Source organism: Odontesthes bonariensis, chromosome 9 (genome assembly GCF_027942865.1).
Source record: "Odontesthes bonariensis isolate fOdoBon6 chromosome 9, fOdoBon6.hap1, whole genome shotgun sequence".
NCBI lineage: Eukaryota > Metazoa > Chordata > Actinopteri > Atheriniformes > Atherinopsidae > Odontesthes > Odontesthes bonariensis.
This window is the reverse complement of record NC_134514.1, coordinates 3,510,608-3,536,430: the sequence shown is the minus strand read 5'-3', so window position 1 is coordinate 3,536,430 and position 25,823 is coordinate 3,510,608. Positions and strand designations below refer to the sequence as shown.

Genomic DNA, 25,823 nt, shown 5'->3' with positions numbered 1-25,823 from the left:
GACCATGCGCCGTTCTTCCCGTGGCGTTCCTGTACAATCAGATATAAGCTGTAATGAAGCTCCAGCGCGGCCCATTGTTTTGTTTTTCCCGTTGTTTGTGTTACTAAGAAGCTTTGCATGAAACTACACAGTCTTAAGTAGAGTTATTAAGACTGAGCAGGTGGCAGTTTTTAACGGAATAGACATGATTCACTGTTAAATGACCCAAACACACATTTAGAAGTCCTGCAGCTTGTTTAGAAATGCACAAAATGTCTAAATATAGGGAATTACCCACTTTTTTTTAAGTAGTAGTCAAAAATTACTTGAGTAAGAGTAAAAAAGTGCTCGGTGAAAAAACTACTCCAGTACTGAGTAACTGTTGAGTAACGTCAAAACACACAACTGATAGCAGCAAGTCATTCAAGGAAACAGAGAGTGGAGCGAGGCTTCTACATAAAAACTACAGAAAGATGCTGATGTTAAAAGTGTGTTTGCACAACAAATGTTATGGCACTTTCATTCATATGGCAGCACATTTAAAATAAAGCTAAATGCTAAAAGCTATACGCTACTTTTGGATTCATTTTTGGATTCTGCGTACAAATGCGATTAATCGTGATTAATCAGGGAAATCATGCGATTAATTAGATTAAACATTTTAATCGTTGCCCAGCCCTAATTTAAAACTGCTCCTGGAAGTATAATTTTTAAGTAAATGTAACTGGTTACTGCCCACCTCTGTGGGCGGCTGTCTGAACGTCTGCATGTTCTTCTCGCCTCTCCTCAGTTTTTGGGCGGCACCATGATCATCATCATCGGCGGGATCATCGTGGCCTCCGTGCTCGTCTTCATCTTCATCCTCCTGATGAAGTACAAGCTGCACAGTAACCACTACAAGCAGAAGGCCGCCGCACGCCACGCCAACGTCTGCTCCCAGACCAACGGAGGAGGAGGAGGAGGAGCCACCATCCTGGCTCTGCCTCCCTCCTCCTCCTCAGGCCAAGGTAGGCGAGGAAGATGAGGAGGAGGAACAGGAAGCAGCTCCTCCTCCTTCTCCGCCTCTAAAATCTGACTCCATTTTGTTTCCCAGGTGGAGGTGCCAATAAAAACTCTCAGCCGTCGTCGTCAGAGGGGATGGGAGGAGCTTCCCTTAGAGGGACGACCGTGGTGGATTTAAATCCCACTCGTGACGATGACGCCATTTCCCAATAACACACGAGAAAGAGTCGATGAAACCCCACCGAACTCTCAGCCCGATACTCCACCTTCTCCCCTTTTCGTTCAGTTTTTTATTTTGTTGCTGGTGCCTGGAGCCAAACTCCACTTTCACCGTGAGGAGCAGCTCTTTACATCGGTGAGTAGCAGGACGAGGTGGGCTCACCGGTGATGTTCAAGAGAAACAGGAAGTAGAATAATTCAGTCAAAATGTGGAGCTGCAGAGCAGAAAAAGTTACTTTGAGTTTAATTTAATTACAGACGGTTTGAACGGAGGATTTTTCATGTTTTGTGTCAACAGTTTGGTTTAAATTCGTTAATATTTTTACGTTTTAGGCCTTTATTGCATTATAAAAAAGGTCCGTCAGAGAATCTTCTCCCACTCTGTAATGTTTCCTTCTCCCAACACTCAGAGACGTCCTGACAGTGAGGACACCAGGTGATGCAGAGTTCCAGCTGTTATTTTGTCCCATTCTTCCTGCAAACAGGTCTTAAAGGGATAGTTCGCCTCTTTTGACATGAAGCTGTGTAACATCCCATATCAGCAGCATCATTTATGAACATCTTCTTACCCCCTGCTGCGTCCTGTGAGCAGAGTTCCAGCCTCGTTTTGGTGTTGATGAAGGTAGTCCGGCTAGTTGGCTGGGGTTTAAAAAATAAAGCGTTTTGCTTCTCAAAACAATATGCGTTCAACAGAGTAATACATTTGCATCACAATATGGTTCTCCAGGAAAAATATAGAGCTCACAATCTCTTGGCCCTATTTTCTCTCCCTTCGTATCACTGCCTGCTGTGCCTGTTACAGTGTTTGCTGCTCGGTCTACACAGCAGGCATTTTTTAAACCCCAGCCAACTAGCCGGACTACCTTCATCAACACCAAAACGAGGCTGGAACTCTGCTCACAGGACGCAGCAGGGGGTAAGAAGATGTTCATAAATGATGTTGCTGATATGGGATGTTACACAGCTTCATGTCAAAAGAGGCGAACTATCCCTTTAATTCCCTAAAACTTCTGCTGCATGTGCAGATATGCCGTTGTGTGTCTCTTATTTTGCTGCAGAGCGGTCACTGACCTTTCACCTCATTCACAAATCAGCTTTAGGACCAGATCATGATTACAGTCAGCTGTTTGAAATAGCATCAGGAGTTTCTGACCTCATTGTTAGCTCTAAAACAACAACTTTTCTAGAATGTTCCGCAGGCTTGAAATGTAAAATTGGATGGACGATAATAATTGAAATTGAGTTCACACTTTTCTATTTTCTCCATTTCGTCCCAACTTTTTACTGATTTGGGGGTTGCGTGAGGATCCCATCCAACAGCAGGGACTTTATGCTGTTTGGCAGCAGTAAGAAGTTAACTTTGTTAAATATGGAGCCTCCAGAGAGACTTTCATTCAAACTTTATTTGAAACTGCGGCTCGTAGACGCAGAAAGAGAAATGCTGATGAGAGGACGGGCGGCGAGTTTGAGACAAACTCCGCTCAACACATTTCTATTAAAACAATGCTCCTGATGTATCCTGTCGTGGTGCTGATTGGGCTCCATATTCATCTTCAGGGAAATAATTTAGACTTTTTTCTTGCAGAATGAGTCGATTTGAGTCGTGATTTGTCAGCTAAAAGCTTGTAATGCATGAACTAATCAGCCCAAAGTGTGACGTAAAGCAGGAGCGCCTGTTTCTTTAAGGACTCCGTCGATCTTCTTGGATGGGAAATGGCTTCTTCTCAAAGATAAAGTGATGCAGTTTTTAGTGGTCATCGACAGCAGATAAGCAGCTTGATGGTGTTTGGCCAGTCTGGTGCATCACTCAGTGGGGTCACATGGCCCTGAAAGGATCGGATTATTGGCTAAATTACAATCAGACTGAGTTATTAAGTGCATGTAGACACCTTAATCTGACTCAGAACTGGATCGGATGGGATTCAGACCCCGAGATAACTGGGTTGAAAGTCACTCTAAACCTGCTTGTAGACGCTGAAGCTCGTGGTGAATCAGACTTTGCGTTCTGCGCATGCTCCAGATGTTTTCCCGGGGTCGTGACCCGGAAGTCAAAGGAGACGATATTCCTGTTGTTGTCGCCGTCAGAAAGAAACAAACAACGCGATGGAGAATGCTCCGTTGGGCATCGAGTTTGTGCAACAAGCAGCTCGTCACAGAGCAAATGTAGAGGGACGTAGCTTCATCTGGCTCTGCGTTCTCCATCTTTCTCCAATGCCTGAGTTTGTTGTTGTTGTTGGTGGTGAAGAGGTCAACAGGAAGTGGCTCTATTAGCAACAGCTGGAATGGGTACAGCGCCACCTGCACTCTCAGAAAATAAAGTACAGAATTGTACCTTTAGGGGTACGATGGCCTGTCACTGGGGCAGTACCCTCAGAAGGTATAGTTTTGTACCTTATACTGAAGTAGCCTACAGACTGTCTATTGTACCCCAGCATGTAGAAAAAAGGTACATATATGTACATTTTAGCACTTGAGTACCTATATGTACCTTTTGGACCCTCAAAAAAGGTACATAAAGGTACCTTTAGGTCCAATAATTCACCCTAGGGGGTTCATTAGTATAGATTGTATCTCCAGGGGACAAAAGAGGACTCGTACTGTACCCGTATTTCTGAGAGTGTATCATACCGGGGTATGACACGCTTTGTGTCTATGATCCCATTCATTCACCGCCATATATTCAAGGAGAATTACCCTCGCTCAACTCATTCTTATTGTGATTTAGCCAATAATCTGATCCTTTCAGGGCCATGTGACCCCACTGAGTGAGTCCTTTTTAACCCAAAGCTCCAGGAAATCTGTCCTCAAGAGTCAGAAGTGTGAATCCGAGCCGATCTGGACCAGTACGGGAGGCATAAACAGACACTTTACTCTGCCGACACAAAGCCATTGATTGCCCCCCCCCCACATGGCCTGTCAGGGCATCAGAGCTGTGAGAGCGTCCCGTGGTTCCTGGCCCGCTGTTTGTGCTTCTGTTTGCTTCACATCGGGGCCTTACAGTCAGCAGGACCAACAGGCTGTTAACACCTCGGGGCAGTTTTTCTGCTCGTGCACAGCACATATGTGCACGGGTCACATTGTGGCCCCCTGCTGGTGGGATCAGATCGCACGTTCACCCCTTTTTTTTTTTGCCCTTTGGAGATAAATTCTGACTTAGTTTTGTTTGACATTGAGAACACTTTCTTTGTCTTGCTCTCTCTCAGCTTCCCAGTCGCAGGTTTGGTTTCTGGCCTCCTGACTCCTCCCCCTCCCTCCTGACTCCTCCCCCCTCCCTCCTGACTCCTCCCCCCTCCCTCCTGACCACTCCGACCCCCTCCAGACTCCTCCTCCATCCCTGCTGGATCCTCCTCCCTCCCTTCTGACTCCTCCTCCCTCCCTCCTGACTTCTCCCCCTCCCTACTGACTCCTCTTCCCTCCCTCCTGACTCCTCCCCCTCCCTCCTGACTCCTCCCCCTCCCTCCTGACTCCTCCTCCCTGACTCCTCCCCCCTCCCTCCTGACTCCTCCTCCCTCCCTCCTGACTCCTCCCCCTCCATACTGACTCCTCCCCCTCCCTCCTGACTCCTCCTCCCTCCCTCCTGACTCCTCCTCCCTCCCTCCTGACTCCTCCCCCTCCCTACTGACTCCTCTTCCCTCCCTCCTGACTTCTCCCCCTCCCTACTGACTCCTCTTCCCTCCCTCCTGACTCCTCTTCCCTCCCTCCTGACTCCTCCCCCCTCCCTCCTGACTCCTCCTCCCTCCCTCCTGACTCCTCCTCCCTCCCTCCTGACCCCTCCCCCTCCCTCCTGACTCCTCCCCCTCCCTCCTGACTCCTCCCCCTCCCTCCTGACTCCTCCTCCCTCCCTCCTGACTCCTCCCCCCTCCCTCCTGACTCCTCCCCCTCCCTCCTGACTCCTCCCCCTCCCTCCTGACTCCTCCCCCCTCCCTCCTGACTCCTCCTCCCTCCCTCCTGACTCCTCCCCCCTCCCTCCTGACTCCTCCTCCCTCCTGACTCCTCCCCCCTCCTGACTCCTCCCCCCTCCCTCCTGACTCCTCCCCCTCCATACTGACTCCTCCCCCTCCCTCCTGACTCCTCCTCCCTCCCTCCTGACTCCTCCCCCTCCCTCCTGACTCCTCTTCCCTCCCTCCTGACTTCTCCCCCTCCCTACTGACTCCTCTTCCCTCCCTCCTGACTCCTCTTCCCTCCCTCCTGACTCCTCCCCCTCCCTCCTGACTCCTCCTCCCTCCCTCCTGACTCCTCCTCCCTCCCTCCTGACTCCTCCCCCTCCCTCCTGACTCCTCCCCCCTCCCTCCTGACTCCTCCCCCTCCATACTGACTCCTCCCCCCTCCCTCCTGACTCCTCCTGCAACCCTGTCTGGAGACATCCTTCAAAGCTCAGGAGGATGTTCTTTTCTGTTATCTCTGCTGGATCTGAAATGTTGCTCGTGTGCGGTTAAATGAATGATCAATCGATGGAGGGTGGAACTCAGACTGCCAGGATTAGCGTCTACAGTTTGGCACATAGAATCATCTCTAGTGTGACATCCTCCTGAATGTTTCATGGCAGTTTGAAACGCGTCCAGCTCCGACTTTTTACTGTGGGCCAGACTTAGATCAAGTTACAATAGATTAGAGAGGAAAATATACCGTATTTAAAGTCGGGAAGGCATTCTCATCGTGGCATGTTACCTCCCAGATGTCAGAGAAGTTTAAATTGTAAACTCTGTCTTTCTTACCCTAAAAGTTAGCAGCAGCTCCAATATATCCAGCATCATGGTAGAAAGAAAGCACACCCTGTTTCACTTCAAAGGTTTTAAGTGTCGGGACATGATGAAGAATTAATGAAAAGATAAATAACAATCAAACACGTGTCACTATTTATTGAGCAAAATTTGAGACAAAACACAGAAGCAGTATGTGAAAAACTGCAGACTGTGTTCGAAACCGCATACTTCTCCTACTACTCATACTACTCCTACTAACTTTCTGAGTTAGTATGAGAGTTTGAGTAAGCGAGAAGTTCCCGGATGCATACTAGATTCTCTGAAATGTTGGGTATGCATCATGAGGTTACTACTCATACTCAAACTACCCAAGATGCAACGTAACGTGACGTCGCCGATCGTCATTTCCTGTCAAAACGGCAGTTTCAAGCTAGCTACAACGAGGGTAGGTTCACTTCCTGTTTTCAAAACAAAAGCACCAATTGTATGGTAATGGCTTTCCCTATGATAAAAGGCAACGGGTATTTTATTTTGTGAAAATAACCGGAAGTGTGTTGCTCACTGCGGCTAGCTTTAGTAGCGCCGAATTCATGGGAACAAAATTGTAAATAGCCGGTATTTTGTCAGGTTTTCAACACGTTGGGGATCTAAACGACTACTTTCTCTCCTGAAAATGTTTCAAATGTTACTAAAGTTTACAGAGTTTAGAGCTTAAGAGAAATCAGCTTCAGGCCGGCTGATTTCGACTCGGGCAGGAGCGAAATGCATTGTGGGTAAACACTCTGCATACTGTGATCAATGAGTATGCAGTATGGAAGTATGTGGTATCCATTTTTATATGAAGGAAGAATTACTTCTGATAGATTTGTCTTTACCCCTGAATTTCCCACCCGTCCTCTCCACTCCTTTTTCCCTCCGAACACTTCTTCTATCTCTCCTGTTTCCCGTTGAGTTGCTGCTCTCATCACGCATCTGTGATCTCTTTTTCCAGCTCAGTCACAAGGATGAAATGTTGGCATTTTACGCCTCTTGAAGCCTTGGATGTCGGTCCTCTAAATGTCACAATAACGCAGGTTGTTGAAAGCCTATATTTTGTGCCATCTCCAGGAATCTAACCCTTAATTTGTGGCTTTGGAGTTTAAATGGAACCAGTGTTATATATATTTTGTACACAGTTCTCTCGGATGACGGTCCTCCGGTCACCATCTTCTTCTTCTTCTTCTCCTTCTTCTTCTTTTCCCTTTATCCGGGGTCGCCACAGCGAGTCGATCTCGCATCATCGATTCGGCTCATGTTTTACGCCGGATGCCCTTCACTTCCATCTTATTACATCCAGTTTTTATTGACTGATCTGAACAGGCACGTATCAGATCTCCTGCTGGACGCGGCTCACACCCCTCCTCTTCAGTTTTAATGAACTCAGCCGGTTTTGATGTTCAGCCTGAAATGGCAGCAGATTCTCTCCTGTCAGAGATGCCGAACACGGTCTAGTTTGCCTCTTTTGACATGAAGCTGTGTAACATCCCATATCAGCAACATCATTTCTGAACATCTTCTTACCCCCTGCTGCGTCCTGTGAGCAGAGTTCCAGCCTCGTTTTGGTGTTGATGAAGGTAGTCCGGCTAGTTGGCTGGGGTTTAAAAAATAAAGCGTTTTGCTTCTCAAAACAATATGCGTTCAACAGAGTAATGCATTTGCATCATAAAATGGTTCTCCAGGAAAAAGTCAGACCTCACAATCTCTTGGCCCTATTTTCTCTCCCTTCGTATCACTGCCTGCTGCCGCCTGCCGACAGCCGCGCCTGTTACGGTGTTTGCTGCTCGGAAGCAGAGGACTGCTCGGTCTGCACTTCGGTCTGCACAGCACGCAGTGATGTTCATACATGATGTTGCTGATATGGGATGTCATACAGCTTCATGTCAAAAGAGGCGAACTATCCCTTTAAAGAAAAGGGGCTGGATCAGGACTCTGGATCAGTATAAAACCCTGAAAATGATCATCTAAAGTTGCTCAACGCAACACATTTAAACAATGACGCCTTTAGAAACCCATTAAATGTCAAATACTGACACCTAGTGGTCACTCAGAGAACAGTTTCCACCTAAAAACTGAGTCCAAAGCCCACTTTAAGAGATTCTACTTTCACAAAGGAGAGATTTTTTTAAAGTGAAAAAGATCTGACACCAACTTAAATAAGTGTGTTAAAGGGATAGTTCGCCTCTTTTGACATGAAGCTGTATGACTTCCCATATTAGCAACATCATTTATTAAATTTGACTTATCCCCTGCTGCGTCCTGTCCGGCTAGTTGGCTGGGGTTTAAAAAATAAAGCGTTTTGCTTCTCAAAATATGTGAATCGAAGGGAGAGAAAATAGGGCCAAGCGATTGTAAATGGAGCCACTGTTAGTCACAGCAAAGTTTAATGCTGTGTTTGGAGGGCTTCTGCAGATCTTTGAGTTATTTAAACTGGGAAGTGGCCCAGTTCATGCCTCTCACATCCTGTCAGAGGGCTGAATATGCCTCCATCTTCAGCATCTGCACAGAAACAGTTCGGTCTCACCCTCCCACTCCCTGCCTCCACAGATGGGGGTGAGGAGGCAGAAGTCATGGCAGGGTGCTCCGTGCAGCCACCAGGCTTCAGAGCATCATCCATCCAGCTTTTATTTTGGCGTAGTGATGGTCTTCACATGGAGTCACAGTGACACCTGGTGGTCACACCGTGCACTGCGGCTTTTATTTTTATCCTGGTGTATCTGGGGAAAACAGAGAGGCCCTATCATTCACATGCGTGCCCTGAAACAGGCTTATTAAAGCTGGGAGGTACGCAGCAGACGCACAGTCTGGAGCTGGAGGTGAAACAATCCCGTCTGAGCAACACCAGACTTTGGGGATTTCCACCTCAGTGCCTTCTTTAGGGCAAGATTTAAGATGTCCTGTCACATATTTATGTAATAACAGTCTTTACCTGTCGCTCTGCAATCAGCCATAAGGACGAAAAGACTCTTCGTTCAACTGGTTTCTCTCCAGCGGCTGCTGTGTGTCTACGAGCTGTTTTCAGTTCTCCATCCGATGCGAATCCTCTGCAGATTTTCTGTGCTTTACGTCCACAGTTTGATCCTTAAATTAACCTGTGAAATTCACCAGAACACCTTCAGAAATGTACAGCTGCCACATTTTCTCCACTCCTGTCGCGACCCAACGATGTCGACCCTGCTCAGGCCAGGAGCTGTTTCTGCCAGATGCTCTTCAGTTTTCACCTTTCCCACTTCTGACTGCACAAAACATCCAGTTTTTAACCCTTTTTTTTTTTTTGCTTTGAACGTGTGTAGTCTCGACTTTGGCTCTGACCCTCTCTGCTTAAAGATAACCACACCATGATGCTGCCGCCACCGTGCCTCACTGTCAGCAGAGCTTTAGCGTCTGATGAGCAGGAATCATCATGTAATCGTATATTTTCCTGATTATCCTGCTGCTGCAGCCATGTGGGACTCCAGAGAGCTTTAGGAAGAATTTTGTTGATTAAAAACTTAAATTACTTCAGTTTTTGAGGCAACCGAGGCTCCATAGTGCTTTAAAAAGTCGGGGTGTAGTTTTACTCCAAATCCATGACTGGGCTCCGGCCTCTGTTTTATTATAGTAAGTCTTTACATGAATATTAAAGGGATAGTTCGCCTCTTTTGACATGAAGCTGTATAACATCCCATATCAGCAACATCATTTATGAACATCTTCTTACCCCCTGCTGCGTCCTGTGAGCAGAGTTCCAGCCTCGTTTTGGTGTTGATGAAGGTAGTCCGGCTAGTTGGCTGGGGTTTAAAAAATAAAGCGTTTTGCTTTGGAGGGGGATAAAATAGGGCCAAGCCATTGTGAGGTCTGACTTTTTCCTGGAGAATGATTTTGTGATGCAAATGTATTACTCTGTTGAACGCATATTGTTCTGAGAAGCAAAAGGCTTTATTTTTTTAAACCCCAGCCAACTAGCCGGACTACCTTCATCAACATGTAGGATGTCCTAAAGCTTCATGTCAAAAATTGCAAACTATCCCTTTAACTAACCCAAACACGCATCTGTGTACAGAAGGTTCTTAGACTTTATCTGAAGGGTCAATTTCAGGAGTTTATCAGCAGAAAACTCAGTGTTTTTAAACTTTGTCCAGTCAATCGATTCACCGACTTGATGACGATCGGAGCCTGTTGTCGAGATGTTCCCTGAGCTGCTGTGATGTAGATAAAATTAGACCCAAAGGGAGAAAATACAAGAGAATCCAGTTGGTCAGATAGGTTTTTTATCAAGTCATGATGTTATTTAGATTACTTAAACCACATCTGGTGGTAAAACACTCGTAAAAGTGCACATGTGGCACGTTATTTCTGCGGCTGGCCGACTGTTTTATGCTACAATTCAGTTCATCTGACTTTGTCGAACCTGGTTTTTACTGCATGTTTGCTCACAACACATTCTATGAAAGTATAATTGAATAAAATTTAGTTTTATTTCATGTTAACTTCACGTAGTTCTGAAGTGGTCAGTATAAAGTCTGTAGATTAATGTTTAAACTGTCTTCACATGTTAAAAAAGAGCACCGATGCAGTGTTACTGAAGCGCTTTAGAGATACACTGGAAAAAATCAAAGTCTTACCAAGTATATTTGTCTCATTTCTCTACAAAATATCTCATTACACTTAATATCAGACACAACTGCCTAACAAGCACCATTTCAGCCAGATATAGGGACTTGTTTGAAGACAATACATCTGGAATATCTTGTTAAATGAAAAAGTCTTGAAAACAAATTGTTTTGAGTCACATATATGAAACAAGCTTTTTTTGACATTTGAAGAGGTTTTTAAGCTAATTTCAAGATCACTTTTAACTCAAAAGTCCCAAATATCACATTTTATTTCAAGAAATCTTTACAAGCCGATTTTCACTAGTTCCATTGGCAGATTTTTTTGCTTATTTCAAGCAAAAACGTCTTTTATTTGTTGTTTTTCTTACTTATTTTTGGAGGGGCATTTTTTCCAGTGTATAGTCTAATTCAGATCATTTGTCCTCCAATTCAATACAAATAACTGTAACTCAATTAAAATCCATTTGAATCTAATTCAGTAAGCTCCAGTTCAGCTTAATTCCTATAATCGGCTCCGGAAACCGACGGATCTTCTCTTTGATACCGTCCCAACTCATGCAACTCGCTGTGGCTGAAATCTAAAACAGGTCATTTAATCTCCATCTGAGAAAACCCTGCACGGTAAATCTGGAAAGTAAGCGGAAAGACGGCCGAGGAGGGCTGAGCGACAGATTGTGGGTTCAGAGCTGATGGAGGAGAGAAACTTCCAGAGGACAGAAGGGAGGATTATGGACTTTAGTTTGTGAGACGGAGCAGGAGAGAAATGTGAAAAAGAAAAGACTGAAAGTACAGATGAGTCACTGAGCCCCTCAAGACAGTTATTGACAAGGAAAGATGGAGGGATGAAGAAGGATGGAGAGAAATGAAAACTCAGGGATGAGGGAGAGGTGGAGGAGATTGGACAAGAAGAAGAAGAATAGAATGTTTGAGCAGAGATTTAAGCTCCCAGAGAAAAGATTAAAGGCTGTGTTCGAAACCGCCTAATAAATACTACATACTGCATACTACATACTACATACTGCATACTACATACTGCATACTACATACTGCATACTACATACTGCATACATACATACTGCATACTACATACTTACATACTACATACTACATACTCATCGATTAGACAGTATACAGAGCATTTACCCACAATGCATTTCGCTCCTGCCCGAGCCGAAATCAGCCGGCCTGAAGCTGATTTCTCTTAAGCTCTAAACTCTGTAAACTTTTGCAACATTTGAAACATTTTCAGGAGAGAAAGTAGTCGTTTAGATCCCCAACGTGTTGAAAACCTGACAAAATACCGGCTGTTTACAATTTTGTTCCCACGAATTCGGCGCTACTAAAGCTAGCCGCAGTGAGCAACGCACTTCCTGTTATTTTCACAAAATAAAATACCCGTTGCCTTTTATCATAGGGAAAGCCATTACCATACAATCGGTGCTTTTGTTTTGAAAACAGGAAGTGAACCTACCCTCGTTGTAGCTAGCTTGAAACTGCCGTTTTAACAGAAAATGACGATCGGCGACGTCACGTTGCATCTTGGGTAGTTTGAGTATGAGTAGTAACCTCATGATGCATACCCAACATTTAGGAGAATCTAGTATGCATCCGGGAACTTCTCGCTTACTCAAACTCGCATACTAACTCAGAAAGTTAGTAGGAGTAGTATGAGTAGTAGGAGAAGTATGCGGTTTTGAACACAGCCAAAGAGTGGTCATCAGCCTGTATATCCATCTATCTGCAGAAGGAATGTGATAGTTGATTTATCGTATTTATCTGCTGGTTACAAGCAGTTTTATATAGATTTTTACCTGTTTTTTTTATATCATTTTAGATCAAATCTATCTAACGATCCCTGTTACCAGAAATAGGTTTTCTGAATGGCAACAAAGACTTAAATTTCTAATATGTTCATTGGTTGGAACCTCACCTGATGTGCTCCGCCTCTCAGCCTGCAGGGGATTGGATGAAGCATCTATTAATGTATGGAGTTAAATTTGTCTCAATAATATTTGTATATACGCAGAAGGGGATCCACAAATATGTCTTGATTTGCATGTGTGTTTTGATATCTACAAATAAAAAAATCATATTTGTAACTCGTATATTGATTTTTACAAAAATAGATGTGCATTTGTAAATAAAATGCCATTTGTAAAACCAAAAAAATCATTTGTGAAATGTGATTCTGCATTTGTGAATCACCAGCACACACACTTTTCGCTTTCCACAGTTACGTGTTTTTGAGACGCTCTTCGCATGAAAGTCGCACAAATCCACACGGAAATATTTCTTGACTTGCATTCGTGTTTTGATATCCACAAATAAAAAAAAACATATTTGTAACTTGTAAATTGGTTTTCACAATTGTAGATGTGTATTTGTAAATGAAATGGCATTTGTAAAACTGAAAATTGCCTTTGTGATATCTAATTTTGCATTTGTGCATTAACAGCACACGTAGGTTTCTTTTTCGCATTTGTGAATCAGCACGATCAGCGCACGTATTTTTGAGACAATCTTTGCGGCAGAGGGAGCCACCCAGAGTCACAAATAGCCTACCTCTACTTCCTAATCCAGTAGATGGCAGTGTTGTTCTATAAAGCTCATAACGGCTATGCTTCACTTGACTTTCATCGAATTTTTCAATTCATTCAAATTCAACCATGGCCGAACAACGTGGGCATGATGAGCAGCTACCGCCAACTTCAGTAAGTACAATTCCCTCGCCCCAAATTATGATAGTAAAATGTAAATGTAAATAGTTCAGAGACTCTCTATTTGTCATATGTTTTATTTTTTCTGACAGTATTCAGAGTGAGAGCAATATGGTAACACGCAATAGATTAAGTATTGAGAATGAGGACTCACGTGACTCCGGTCGGCCATGTTGGCAGAAGAATCTATTGGTTGCCAGGGGCAACGCAATTAACTTTACGGATATCTAAACGGATATCTTCCCGCATTTGTCATTTCGGCAGGGCAGAGACGAATACAAAAGAAAGAAAGAAAGGAAGCAAAGCAATGGAGAGAGATAAGGCGAAAGAAAAGGGACCTTACAGGGACAAGCTTATTACAAGCGCAAAGCAGCGGTATTTGGAGAAACTGTCCAGCATCCAAAATATTGATCCTTACGAGCTCCCTGCAGCAGAATGGCACAGAGACCTGGACCAGTTACCTCCGTGCACATATATGGACATAGTCAATTATCTTGTCTTTGGTGTAAGTTACTACACTATGCAGGAGTTTAAAAGTCACAAATCTTTGGAATCGTACGAGACTTTCTGCTGTGGCTGGGTGCAGCACTTGGCCATCTACAAGCCTCCAGGTGGCTCTGGTGATGATAACAGCGTTGTACTGGCAAAGGTAAGGTTCTTGTCATGCGTTTTAGTGTGTTGTAATTACATTGCATTGAGACACTTCTTGACCAAAATGACAACGTAATTAACTGCGACTTGTTTTGTAAACACTAGATTAACGAGATGTTCAATGTACACAAACGTATCCAATGTTTTGATGTATGCTAAAGCTTATGTTTAGGTATTTAGTTGTCATTTGATTTTAGCCCAACGACACATACCGTAGCAGGTTATTGTGTTGGGGGCTGCAAAGTGAACAAACCAGTTCTGGGTTGGCTAGGGTACTTATGTGTGATTGCAAGGCGTACATTCCTGGTTAGATTTCAGCCATTATCAATGTGTCTAAAGTGTAGACTGTAACTTGAAATAAATGCTTTTTACTGTTTAGTTGATTTAACTTTATTTATTTTACAGGTCCTGCATTCACGGAGACTCTGAGCCTCCACTTACCCAGTCCAGTGGTATCACTTCAGTTGTGTGGGGCTTGTGGACAGACCCTCCGCTGACACGCCATGGTTTTGCTCTTCTTGTGCTGAATAGTGTTTCTTTGTTCTTTTGCACTAGTAACAGTATTATTTTATTATTGCTTGTTGTCAATGTTTACATGCTGGAAATTTTTATACTTTTTATACTGAATGCACACATGTTCTTGTGCACTGTTAACTTTTCCTAGAGGTATATTGCATTCTGCACCTTTGCGCCCTTATTCTTTTTTCCTGTTCTGTTAATAAACATTGTTAAGCCATATCAAGTTGTTTCAAGCATTTATTTCAAACAAATTAAAAGGTAATGAACAAGGCACTCAAACATTTATTTCAAACAAATTAAAAAGTAATGAACAATGAGGAATGAACTCAAACAACACTTTTGCACATGTTCGTTAAGGCACAGCAAACAGTGACGATCTTATCTAAAGGCATTAGGTTTTCACCCTCACATTTGAGCGGCATGTGCACAGGTACAGTTGAATGTAAAAAGCTGAATTTGTCCAGTCAGCGTGGTTCTCCAACATCTCATATGATGGCTTACCTACAACAGAATAAATAGTTTATGAAAAAATCTGCAATCAATGGCAAACCCATCACAGAACACATGCAAAATAAAGATACAGACTGAGAGGGTAACGCTGCTCATGGTATGACAAAAGGGCTGAAGGGGTACACATTAACACATTAGCCACATTAGGGGGTAGTTAACATTCATTTTCGAAGAGGCAACAGCTCGCTAGTTAGCTCGCTAGGCAGTAACGTCAGGTGCACTTCAGGGTTTGCAACAACATAAAGTAACTTCGTAGCTTTAAGAGACAACAACATAAAGAGATTTTTAGATAACGTACCCGAGTGAAAATGTAGAGAACACACTCTCATCGACGGAGGGGTGCAATCGAAAGTAAGGTCCAGCCAGCCAGGCAACCCGGCGTCTCCTCGTCAGGTCAGACGCCTGCTCTCCCTGATGCTGCATCCATTTAGGAAACCGAAAAAAAATGTATTTCGTTGTTCCTATGTTTCCCAAACGTATTGTGTGAGGTACTGGAACAGTTCTTCACACAGCAGTGATTTCCAGGCATGTTCTTGCAATTCCGCACTGTTTAAACTTACTGATTTAAAAACACACGCGTACAATGTAAACGAACGGAGAGAACGGCGTTTTCTCGCTAGCATTCTGCCAACATGGCGGATAGGGGCGGGGCTCTGTACTATGACGACAACTCCTCATTCTCAATAGAACAACACTGCCATCTACTGGAGTAGAAAGTAGAGGTAGGCTATTTGTGAATCTGGGTGGCTCCCTCTGCCGCAAAGATTGTCTCAAACATACGTGCACTGATCGTGCTGATTCACAAATGCGAAAACGAAACCTACGTGTGCTGTTAATGCACAAATGCAAAATTAGATATCACAAAGGCAATTTTCAGTTTTACAAATGCCATCTCATTTACAAATACACATCTACAATTGTGAAAACCAATTTACAAGTTACAAATATGTTTTTTTTTATTTGTGGATATCAAAACACGAATGCAAGTCAAGAAATATTTACGTGTGGATTTGTGCGACTTTCATGTGAAGAACGTCTCAAAAACACGTAACTGTGGAAAGCGAAAAATGTGTGTGCTGGTGATTCACAAATGCAGAATCACATTTCACAAATGATTTTTTTGGTTTTACAAATGGCATTTTATTTACAAATGCACATCTATTTTTGTAAAAATCAATATACGAGTTACAAATATGATTTTTTTATTTGTAGATATCAAAACAAATACATGCAAATCAAGACATATTTGTGGATCCCCTTCTGCGTATATACAAATATTATTGAGACAAATTTAGCTCCATATTAATGGAGCCGGTGCTGCTGCACCTAAAACCCGATTGGTCAGAAGTTCTGCATTTGGAGCCTGACAAGATGAATCCTGATTGTCAGAGTGAGAATCCAGCTCCTGAAAAAAAGGGTTTTATTCCTCTGAATGTGTTGATGTGAACGTCCAGAAGAGAGGAGTCGATAAAAGTTCCCTTCTGCTTGTAAAAGCTGCTGGACTGGTGAAGCTTTAGGATTTCTCCATCTCTTCGGGCTCCATTTCATCAGTCTGGGACCAAAATAAATAAGAGAAACTGGCAGCCGGAGGCCGGCTTTACTTCTGAGAAGAATCAACAATGGCTCTTAGTCACCGGCCGGCTGCCTCCACTCGCAGCACTTTTTAATCTGATTTGTGGAAGTTCGCTGATGATTTACTTATTTATTTCTTCCAGAGGCGTCTCGGGTTAACACTCTAAAAAACGTGCCTGTTTGAAACATTCAGTTGAATTTTTGTCTAATTCTTTAAAGCCACAACATGTTTTCATGACCATTAAAGGGTGTAAAAAGTGAGCCCACAGGTTCTGGAAGGTGGATTCTGTTAGCTTAGACCTGGCCAGGCTGGCTCTGGGACTCTTTTTCCTCTGATATAGGAATAAACATCTGAACTGGAACCCCTTCCTCTTGTGTGTTTTTACAGATTTCCTCATGTTCAGCTTCACAGCGCTGGAGGGAGAGGAGGCAGCACAGGTGAGAGGCTAACCGCTCGTTGTTTCACCAGAGAAGCTCTGCCTGGAGGTCTGGGGGGGAGAGACGGCTGGAAATAGGGCTGGAAACAAGGCTGGAAACAGGGCTGGAAATAGGGCTGGAAACAAGGCTGGAAACAAGGCTGGAAATAAGGCTGGAAACGGGGCTGGAAACAGGGCTGGAAACAAGGCTGGAAACAAGGCTGGAAACGGGGCTGGAAACGGGGCTGGAAACAGGGCTGGAAACAAGGCTGGAAACAAGGCTGGAAACAGGGCTGGAAACAAGGCTGGAAACAAGGCTGGAAACGGGGCTGGAAACGGGGCTGGAAACAGGGCTGGAAACAAGGCTGGAAACAAGGCTGGAAACAGGGCTGGAAACAGGGCTGGAAACAAGGCTGGAAACAAGGCTGGAAACAAGGCTGGAAACAGGGCTGGAAACAAGGCTGGAAACAAGGCTGGAAACAAGGCTGGAAACGGGGCTGGAAACGGGGCTGGAAACGGGGCTGGAAACAAGGCTGGAAACGGGGCTGGAAACGGGGCTGGAAACAAGGCTGGAAACAAGGCTGGAAACGGGGCTGGAAACGAGGCTGGAAACGGGGCTGGAAACGGGGCTGGAAACGGGGCTGGAAACAAGGCTGGAAACAAGGCTGGAAACGGGGCTGGAAACGGGGCTGGAAACAGGCTGGAAACAAGGCTGGAAACAAGGCTGGAAACAAGGCTGGAAACGAGGCTGGAAACGGGGCTGGAAACGGGGCTGGAAACGGGGCTGGAAACAAGGCTGGAAACAAGGCTGGAAACAAGGCTGGAAACGGGGCTGGAAACGGGGCTGGAAACGGGGCTGGAAACAGGCTGGAAATAGGCTGGAAATAGGCTGGAAACAAGGCTGGAAACAGGGCTGGAAACGGGGCTGGAAACGGGGCTGGAAATAGGGCTGGAAACAAGGCTGGAAACAGGGCTGGAAACAAGGCTGGAAACGGGGCTGGAAACAAGGCTGGAAATAGGGCTGGAAATAGGGCTGGAAACAAGGCTGGAAATAGGCTGGAAATAGGCTGGAAACAAGGCTGGAAACAGGGCTGGAAACGGGGCTGGAAACGGGGCTGGAAACGGGGCTGGAAACAAGGCTGGAAACAGGGCTGGAAACGGGGCTGGAAACGGGGCTGGAAATAGGGCTGGAAACAAGGCTGGAAACAAGGCTGGAAACAAGGCTGGAAACAGGGCTGGAAACAAGGCTGGAAACGGGGCTGGAAACAAGGCTGGAAATAGGGCTGGAAATAGGGCTGGAAACAAGGCTGGAAATAGGGCTGGAAACAGACTGGAAACAGGGCTGGAAACAAGGCTGGAAACGGGGCTGGAAACAAGGCTGGAAACAGGGCTGGAAACGGGGCTGGAAACGGGGCTGGAAATAGGGCTGGAAACAAGGCTGGAAACAAGGCTGGAAACAAGGCTGGAAACAGGGCTGGAAACAAGGCTGGAAACGGGGCTGGAAACAAGGCTGGAAATAGGGCTGGAAATAGGGCTGGAAACAAGGCTGGAAATAGGGCTGGAAACAGACTGGAAACAGGGCTGGAAACAAGGCTGGAAACGGGGCTGGAAACAAGGCTGGAAACAAGGCTGGAAACGGGGCTGGAAACGGGGCTGGAAACAAGACTGGAAACAAGGCTGGAAACGGGGCTGGAAACAAGGCTGGAAACGGGGCTGGAAACAAGGCTGGAAACAAGGCTGGAAACAAGGCTGGAAACAAGGCTGGAAACGGGGCTGGAAACGGGGCTGGAAACAGGCTGGAAACAAGGCTGGAAACAGGCTGGAAACAAGGCTGGAAACGGGGCTGGAAACGAGGCTGGAAACGGGGCTGGAAACGGGGCTGGAAACAAGGCTGGAAACAAGGCTGGAAACAAGGCTGGAAACGGGGCTGGAAACGGGGCTGGAAACGAGGCTGGAAACAAGGCTGGAAACAAGGCTGGAAACGGGGCTGGAAACGGGGCTGGAAATAGGGCTGGAAACAAGGCTGGAAACAAGGCTGGAAACAGGGCTGGAAACAAGGCTGGACACGGGGCTGGAAACAAGGCTGGAAATAGGGCTGGAAATAGGGCTGGAAACAAGGCTGGAAACAGGGCTGGAAACAAGGCTGGAAATAGGGCTGGAAACAGACTGGAAACAGGGCTGGAAACAAGGCTGGAAACAAGGCTGGAAACGGGGCTGGAAACGGGGCTGGAAACAAGGCTGGAAACAAGGCTGGAAACAAGGCTGGAAACGGGGCTGGAAACGGGGCTGGAAACAGGCTGGAAATAGGCTGGAAATAGGCTGGAAACAAGGCTGGAAACAGGGCTGGAAACGGGGCTGGAAACGGGGCTGGAAATAGGGCTGGAAACAAGGCTGGAAACAAGGCTGGAAACAAGGCTGGAAACAGGGCTGGAAACAAGGCTGGAAACGGGGCTGGAAACAAGGCTGGAAATAGGGCTGGAAATAGGGCTGGAAACAAGGCTGGAAATAGGCTGGAAATAGGCTGGAAACAAGGCTGGAAACAGGGCTGGAAACGGGGCTGGAAACGGGGCTGGAAACGGGGCTGGAAACAAGGCTGGAAACAGGGCTGGAAACGGGGCTGGAAACGGGGCTGGAAATAGGGCTGGAAACAAGGCTGGAAACAAGGCTGGAAACAAGGCTGGAAACAAGGCTGGAAACAGGGCTGGAAACAAGGCTGGAAACAGGGCTGGAAACAAGGCTGGAAACAGGGCTGGAAACAAGGCTGGAAATAGGGCTGGAAACAGACTGGAAACAGGGCTGGAAACAAGGCTGGAAACGGGGCTGGAAACAAGGCTGGAAACAAGGCTGGAAACGGGGCTGGAAACGGGGCTGGAAACAAGACTGGAAACAAGGCTGGAAACGGGGCTGGAAACAAGGCTGGAAACGGGGCTGGAAACAAGGCTGGAAACAAGGCTGGAAACAAGGCTGGAAACAAGGCTGGAAACGGGGCTGGAAACGGGGCTGGAAACAGGCTGGAAACAAGGCTGGAAACAGGCTGGAAACAAGGCTGGAAACGGGGCTGGAAACAAGGCTGGAAACGGGGCTGGAAACGAGGCTGGAAACGGGGCTGGAAACGGGGCTGGAAACAAGGCTGGAAACAAGGCTGGAAACGGGGCTGGAAACGGGGCTGGAAACGAGGCTGGAAACAAGGCTGGAAACAAGGCTGGAAACGGGGCTGGAAACGGGGCTGGAAATAGGGCTGGAAACAAGGCTGGAAACAAGGCTGGAAACAGGGCTGGAAACAAGGCTGGACACGGGGCTGGAAACAAGGCTGGAAATAGGGCTGGAAATAGGGCTGGAAACAAGGCTGGAAACAGGGCTGGAAACAAGGCTGGAAATAGGGCTGGAAACAGACTGGAAACAGGGCTGGAAACAAGGCTGGAAACAAGGCTGGAAACGGGGCTGGAAACGGGGCTGTAAACGGGGCTGGAAACAAGGCTGGAAACAAGGCTGGAAACAAGGCTGGAAACGGGGCTGGAAACAGGGCTGGAAACAAGGCTGGAAACGGGGCTGGAAACAAGGCTGGAAAAAGGCTGGAAACAAGGCTGGAAACAGGGCTGGAAATAGGGCTGGAAACAGGGCTGGAAATAGGGCTGGAAACAGACTGGAAACAAGGCTGGAAATAGGCTGGAAATAGGGCTGGAAACAAGGCTGGAAACGGGGCTGGAAACAAGGCTGGAAACGGGGCTGGAAACAAGGCTGGAAACGGGGCTGGAAACAAGGCTGGAAACAAGGCTGGAAACGGGGCTGGAAACGGGGCTGGAAACGGGGCTGGAAACAAGGCTGGAAACGGGGCTGGAAACAAGGCTGGAAACGGGGCTGGAAACGGGGCTGGAAACGAGGCTGGAAACGGGGCTGGAAACGGGGCTGGAAACAGGCTGGAAATAGGCTGGAAACAAGGCTGGAAACAAGGCTGGAAACGGGGCTGGAAACGGGGCTGGAAATAGGGCTGGAAACAGACTGGAAATAGGCTGGAAACAAGGCTGGAAACAAGGCTGGAAACAGGGCTGGAAACAGGGCTGGACACGGGGCTGGAAACAAGGCTGGAAATAGGGCTGGAAATAGGGCTGGAAACAAGGCTGGAAACAGGGCTGGAAACAAGGCTGGAAATAGGGCTGGAAACAGACTGGAAACAGGGCTGGAAACAAGGCTGGAAACGGGGCTGGAAACGGGGCTGGAAACGGGGCTGGAAACAAGGCTGGAAACAAGGCTGGAAACAAGGCTGGAAACGGGGCTGGAAACAGGGCTGGAAACAAGGCTGGAAACGGGGCTGGAAACAAGGCTGGAAACAAGGCTGGAAACAGGGCTGGAAACAGGGCTGGAAACAGGGCTGGAAACAGGGCTGGAAATAGGGCTGGAAACAGACTGGAAACAAGGCTGGAAATAGGCTGGAAATAGGGCTGGAAACAAGGCTGGAAACGGGGCTGGAAACAAGGCTGGAAACGGGGCTGGAAACAAGGCTGGAAACGGGGCTGGAAACAAGGCTGGAAACAAGGCTGGAAACGGGGCTGGAAACGGGGCTGGAAACGGGGCTGGAAACGGGGCTGGAAACGGGGCTGGAAACGGGGCTGGAAACAAGGCTGGAAACGGGGCTGGAAACAAGGCTGGAAACGGGGCTGGAAACGGGGCTGGAAACGAGGCTGGAAACGGGGCTGGAAACGGGGCTGGAAACAGGCTGGAAATAGGCTGGAAACAAGGCTGGAAACAAGGCTGGAAACGGGGCTGGAAACGGGGCTGGAAATAGGGCTGGAAACAGACTGGAAATAGGCTGGAAACAAGGCTGGAAACAAGGCTGGAAACAGGGCTGGAAACAAGGCTGGACACGGGGCTGGAAACAAGGCTGGAAATAGGGCTGGAAATAGGGCTGGAAACAAGGCTGGAAACAGGGCTGGAAACAAGGCTGGAAATAGGGCTGGAAATAGGGCTGGAAACAGACTGGAAACAGGGCTGGAAACAAGGCTGGAAACGGGGCTGGAAACAAGGCTGGAAACAAGGCTGGAAACGGGGCTGGAAACAAGGCTGGAAACAAGGCTGGAAACGGGGCTGGAAACAGGCTGGAAACAAGGCTGGAAACAAGGCTGGAAACAAGGCTGGAAACAAGGCTGGAAACGGGGCTGGAAACAGGGCTGGAAACAGGGCTGGAAACAGGGCTGGAAACAAGGCTGGAAACGGGGCTGGAAACAAGGCTGGAAACAGGGCTGGAAACGGGGCTGGAAACAAGGCTGGAAACAGGGCTGGAAACAAGGCTGGAAACGGGGCTGGAAACAAGGCTGGAAACAGGGCTGGAAACGGGGCTGGAAACAAGGCTGGAAACGGGGCTGGAAACGGGGCTGGAAACAAGGCTGGAAACAGGGCTGGAAACGGGGCTGGAAACAAGGCTGGAAACAAGGCTGGAAACGGGGCTGGAAACGGGGCTGGAAACAAGGCTGGAAACGGGGCTGGAAATAGGCTGGAAACAGGGCTGGAAACAAGGCTGGAAACAGGCTGGAAACAAGGCTGGAAACAAGGCTGGAAACAGGGCTGGAAACAGGGCTGGAAACAAGGCTGGAAACAGGCTGGAAATAGGGCTGGAAACAGGGCTGGAAATAGGCTGGAAACAAGGCTGGAAACGGGGCTGGAAACGAGGCTGGAAACAGGCTGGAAATAGGCTGGAAACAGGGCTGGAAACAGGGCTGGAAACAGGGCTGGAAACAAGGCTGGAAATAGGGCTGGAAACAGACTGGAAATAGGCTGGAAACAGGGCTGGAAACAAGGCTGGAAACAAGGCTGGAAATAGGCTGGAAACAAGGCTGGAAACGGGGCTGGAAACAAGGCTGGAAACGGGGCTGGAAACAAGGCTGGAAACAGACTGGAAATAGGCTGGAAACAGGGCTGGAAACAAGGCTGGAAACAGGCTGGAAATAGGCTGGAAACAGGGCTGGAAACAAGGCTGGAAACAGGCTGGAAATAGGCTGGAAACAAGGCTGGAAACAAGGCTGGAAACAAGGCTGGAAACGGGGCTGGAAACGGGGCTGGAAACAAGGCTGGAAACGGGGCTGGAAACAAGGCTGGAAACAGGGCTGGAAACAAGGCTGGAAACGGGGCTGGAAACGAGGCTGGAAATAGGCTGGAAACAAGGCTGGAAACGGGGCTGGAAACGAGGCTGGAAACAGGCTGGAAATAGGCTGGAAATAAGGCTGGAAACAGGGCTGGAAATAGGCTGGAAACGGGGCTGGAAACGGGGCTGGAAACAGGGCCGGAAATTACGTTGTTAGCCGACCAATCACAACGCTTGCGGTCTCCGCGAGTCTCCTCGCCAGATTGGGTCGTCTAACATAGCGCCGCCTTCTGATCGAGAGGTGAACTGCCTTGGGTGTCCGAAATCCCGACGGAGAACTTCGAAAGGTTTAACAGCCTCTGCGTGACCACGGAGTCGGGCTGGCGGATAGCGACGGAGAAGCATACCGAGGCCTTAAACACCTTTTAGTGGTTTTCAAAGCAACGTATAGGCATGAAATAGGTTTTGGAGAATAAAATCTCAGCAGTTGGCTGAGCTCTCACTGAGTCATCGGTGGTGAAAAGCAGCCTTTCTGAACCCTGCAGATACTGTGGGCTGTTGTTGTGTTGTGTTTCTGAACAAAATGGAGGAGCTTGTGGTGATCATTTGTCCATAAAACTGAGACGTCTCGAGTGTGTGGGATCAAAAATAAAAGAGCGAGCACGTACTCCAGGAGCCTGTAGTCTTTAGAAAATAAAGAGCCTCCCCAGAGGCCAGCTGAGGAGAAACACGTCTATTTATAAGCAACAAAAGAGGGATGAAACAACAGGATTTTAACACATTATTTGGATTTGTTGAGCTTTATTTCCTCAGATAAAACTCTGACATGTGTGATGATAAATATAAACCGAAACTGTCGTCCAAGAATGGGCTCAACGGTTGGGTTTGCATCCAAACTGGTTTCATGTTTGCCGCCTCTTTGTTCTGAGATGTATTTTGCAGTTGAAACAGCAGGAAAAAAGCGACCACAAAGCATCTAAACCAGTGATACTCACTAATTTTTTTCACAAGAGCCACATTGGCAGAGCAGAATCAAGGGAAGAGCCACTTTTACCACAACACACTAAAGTCCCCTTTTGCAAATATGCATTTCTACATATAAAACATCCCACAAAAAAAGAAACAACACAGCCAATACATTTTCAATTAAGACCACATTTACCTTAATACTGGGATGAGCGGAAGCTGGCGTGCATGTCCTCGACTTTCTTCATGTTGTATTTGTAGTTTGTTGTTGTAATCATAGTGAGACATTCAGGATGAGCATGGTTTTTGTGCTGGTTTTTGCTCTTTTTTAATTAAAAACCGATCCATTGTGCCTGCATCTCGCGCTGGCTAAAGGAGCTAGCGTGCTCTGCGGTCAGGTGTGACGGTGGTTTAAGCTAGCTGCGTTGCCAGGTTTAACAGTGTGCCCTCTTTAGGAAACCCCATTAATACTTAATAAAAATACCTAATACTGTGCAGTGTTTGCTGTATGTTATTTGAAAAAATGTATTGTTACCATATTGTTATAAGCTAGTATCTCTGATCTAAAGTGACCTGTACACCTCTCCATCTCTTGTCTCCTCCAGGTGCCTTGTGGGTTAAACGGTCGCCTCCCTGTTGAGAGCATTGATGATCAGGTACTCGATCCACAAACTCACCCTAACTTCAGATGAGAGGTGGGCGGACAGGATGAAAACATCCTGCGGGGCCGCTGGGAGGATGTTCAGCCTACCTGTTGGCATGCAAAGCTCTCGGCTCCGGTGGGGCGGACATGTTGGATACAGGTGAACCTGGAAGTAAAACCTTGGATCGGTTTCTAAAGGGAAGTACCCAATGATTTCCAACATTATGAATCTATGTCGAACCGGAATCCTGCTCCCGGATTATACCCAAACGGATGGATCCGGATCTCTTCGGGAGGCTGCTCTTCTCTCCCCCTTCTACACAGTCACATGCCAAAGGATTTCAGCAGTATTACGACAGCCGGAGAGCACACAGACATGTGAAAGCACACCTCTTTATTATCTCTTAGCACTTAACGGGGAAACTACATGCTGGGCCTTGGATTCAGTGAAAAACAGTCGAACTCAACGGTGAACTTCTCTGGCACTTTAGTCATTCGGATGTTTTCACGTCACCTTTTTGCCCCCCTCCCCCCCTTCTCATGAACAACTGAATAGTATATTCTTCAGTATAACGACTGACTCTTCTGGCTGTGGATGACTTTAGATTATTTTGAAGTAAATCGGTGTGTTTGCGTCCATGGTGGGTCGGTTCTCTCTCTCTGTGTGTTGGAGTATTAAAAGAAAAAAAAAAGAAAAAGAAAAAAGCAGGGGTCCCGAGGATGGAGCCTTGAGGAACACCCGACGGCACAATTAAAGCACATACACTCTGCATTTGATGGTGAAACCTGATGATCTCTTTGATTCTACAAAGCAACACGAAACACTGAGTATTTAAAGCCGGAGGCGGTTAAATGTGTGAAGTGGTTTTAAAAGATGGCCGGCAGAACTCGCGCTGTCCCCTTCCTCCCCTTCCTCCCCCCCTTTGCTGTTTGACAGTGTCCGTGTTTGTATGTGACATACACCTTCCAGTCTTTGATGGTTTGATACCCATGATTTACTTTGAATATTACAAAAACAACCACGATGAGGAGAAAAAAAACGTGCCGAGTGGGGATTTTATGCTTTCATAGATACGATTATGTGGATTTCTAATGAAATAAAAACGTATTTTTCTTGGAAAAAGTGGCGTTGTTATTCAGATGACTGCTGTTTGATGCTGATATGAATGTATTTTCCTTTACTGTGTGCACAGAACCATGTGATTTAAATGATACGGAC

The 25,823-nt window shown here is 46.7% G+C and overlaps 1 protein-coding gene across 4 annotated transcripts in view; it reads left to right on the top strand.

Moving 5' to 3' along the window:
• The window catches only part of LOC142387984 (leucine-rich repeat and fibronectin type III domain-containing protein 1-like protein), a 470,255-nt gene extending 444,534 nt beyond the window's left edge, over positions 1-25,721 (top strand). For 3 of the 4 annotated variants that reach the window (XM_075472790.1, XM_075472787.1, XM_075472788.1), the window contains exons 14-17: positions 770-986; positions 1,073-1,336; positions 16,892-16,941; positions 24,567-25,721. In XM_075472790.1, coding sequence (XP_075328905.1) covers positions 770-986; positions 1,073-1,194 — 339 coding nt within the window. In that variant the 3' untranslated portion in view covers positions 1,195-1,336; positions 16,892-16,941; positions 24,567-25,721. The remainder of the gene's footprint in view (positions 1-769; positions 987-1,072; positions 1,337-16,891; positions 16,942-24,566) is intronic. The other variant, XM_075472789.1, reaches the window with a different exon arrangement.
• Positions 25,722-25,823: the final 102 nt, after the last annotated feature.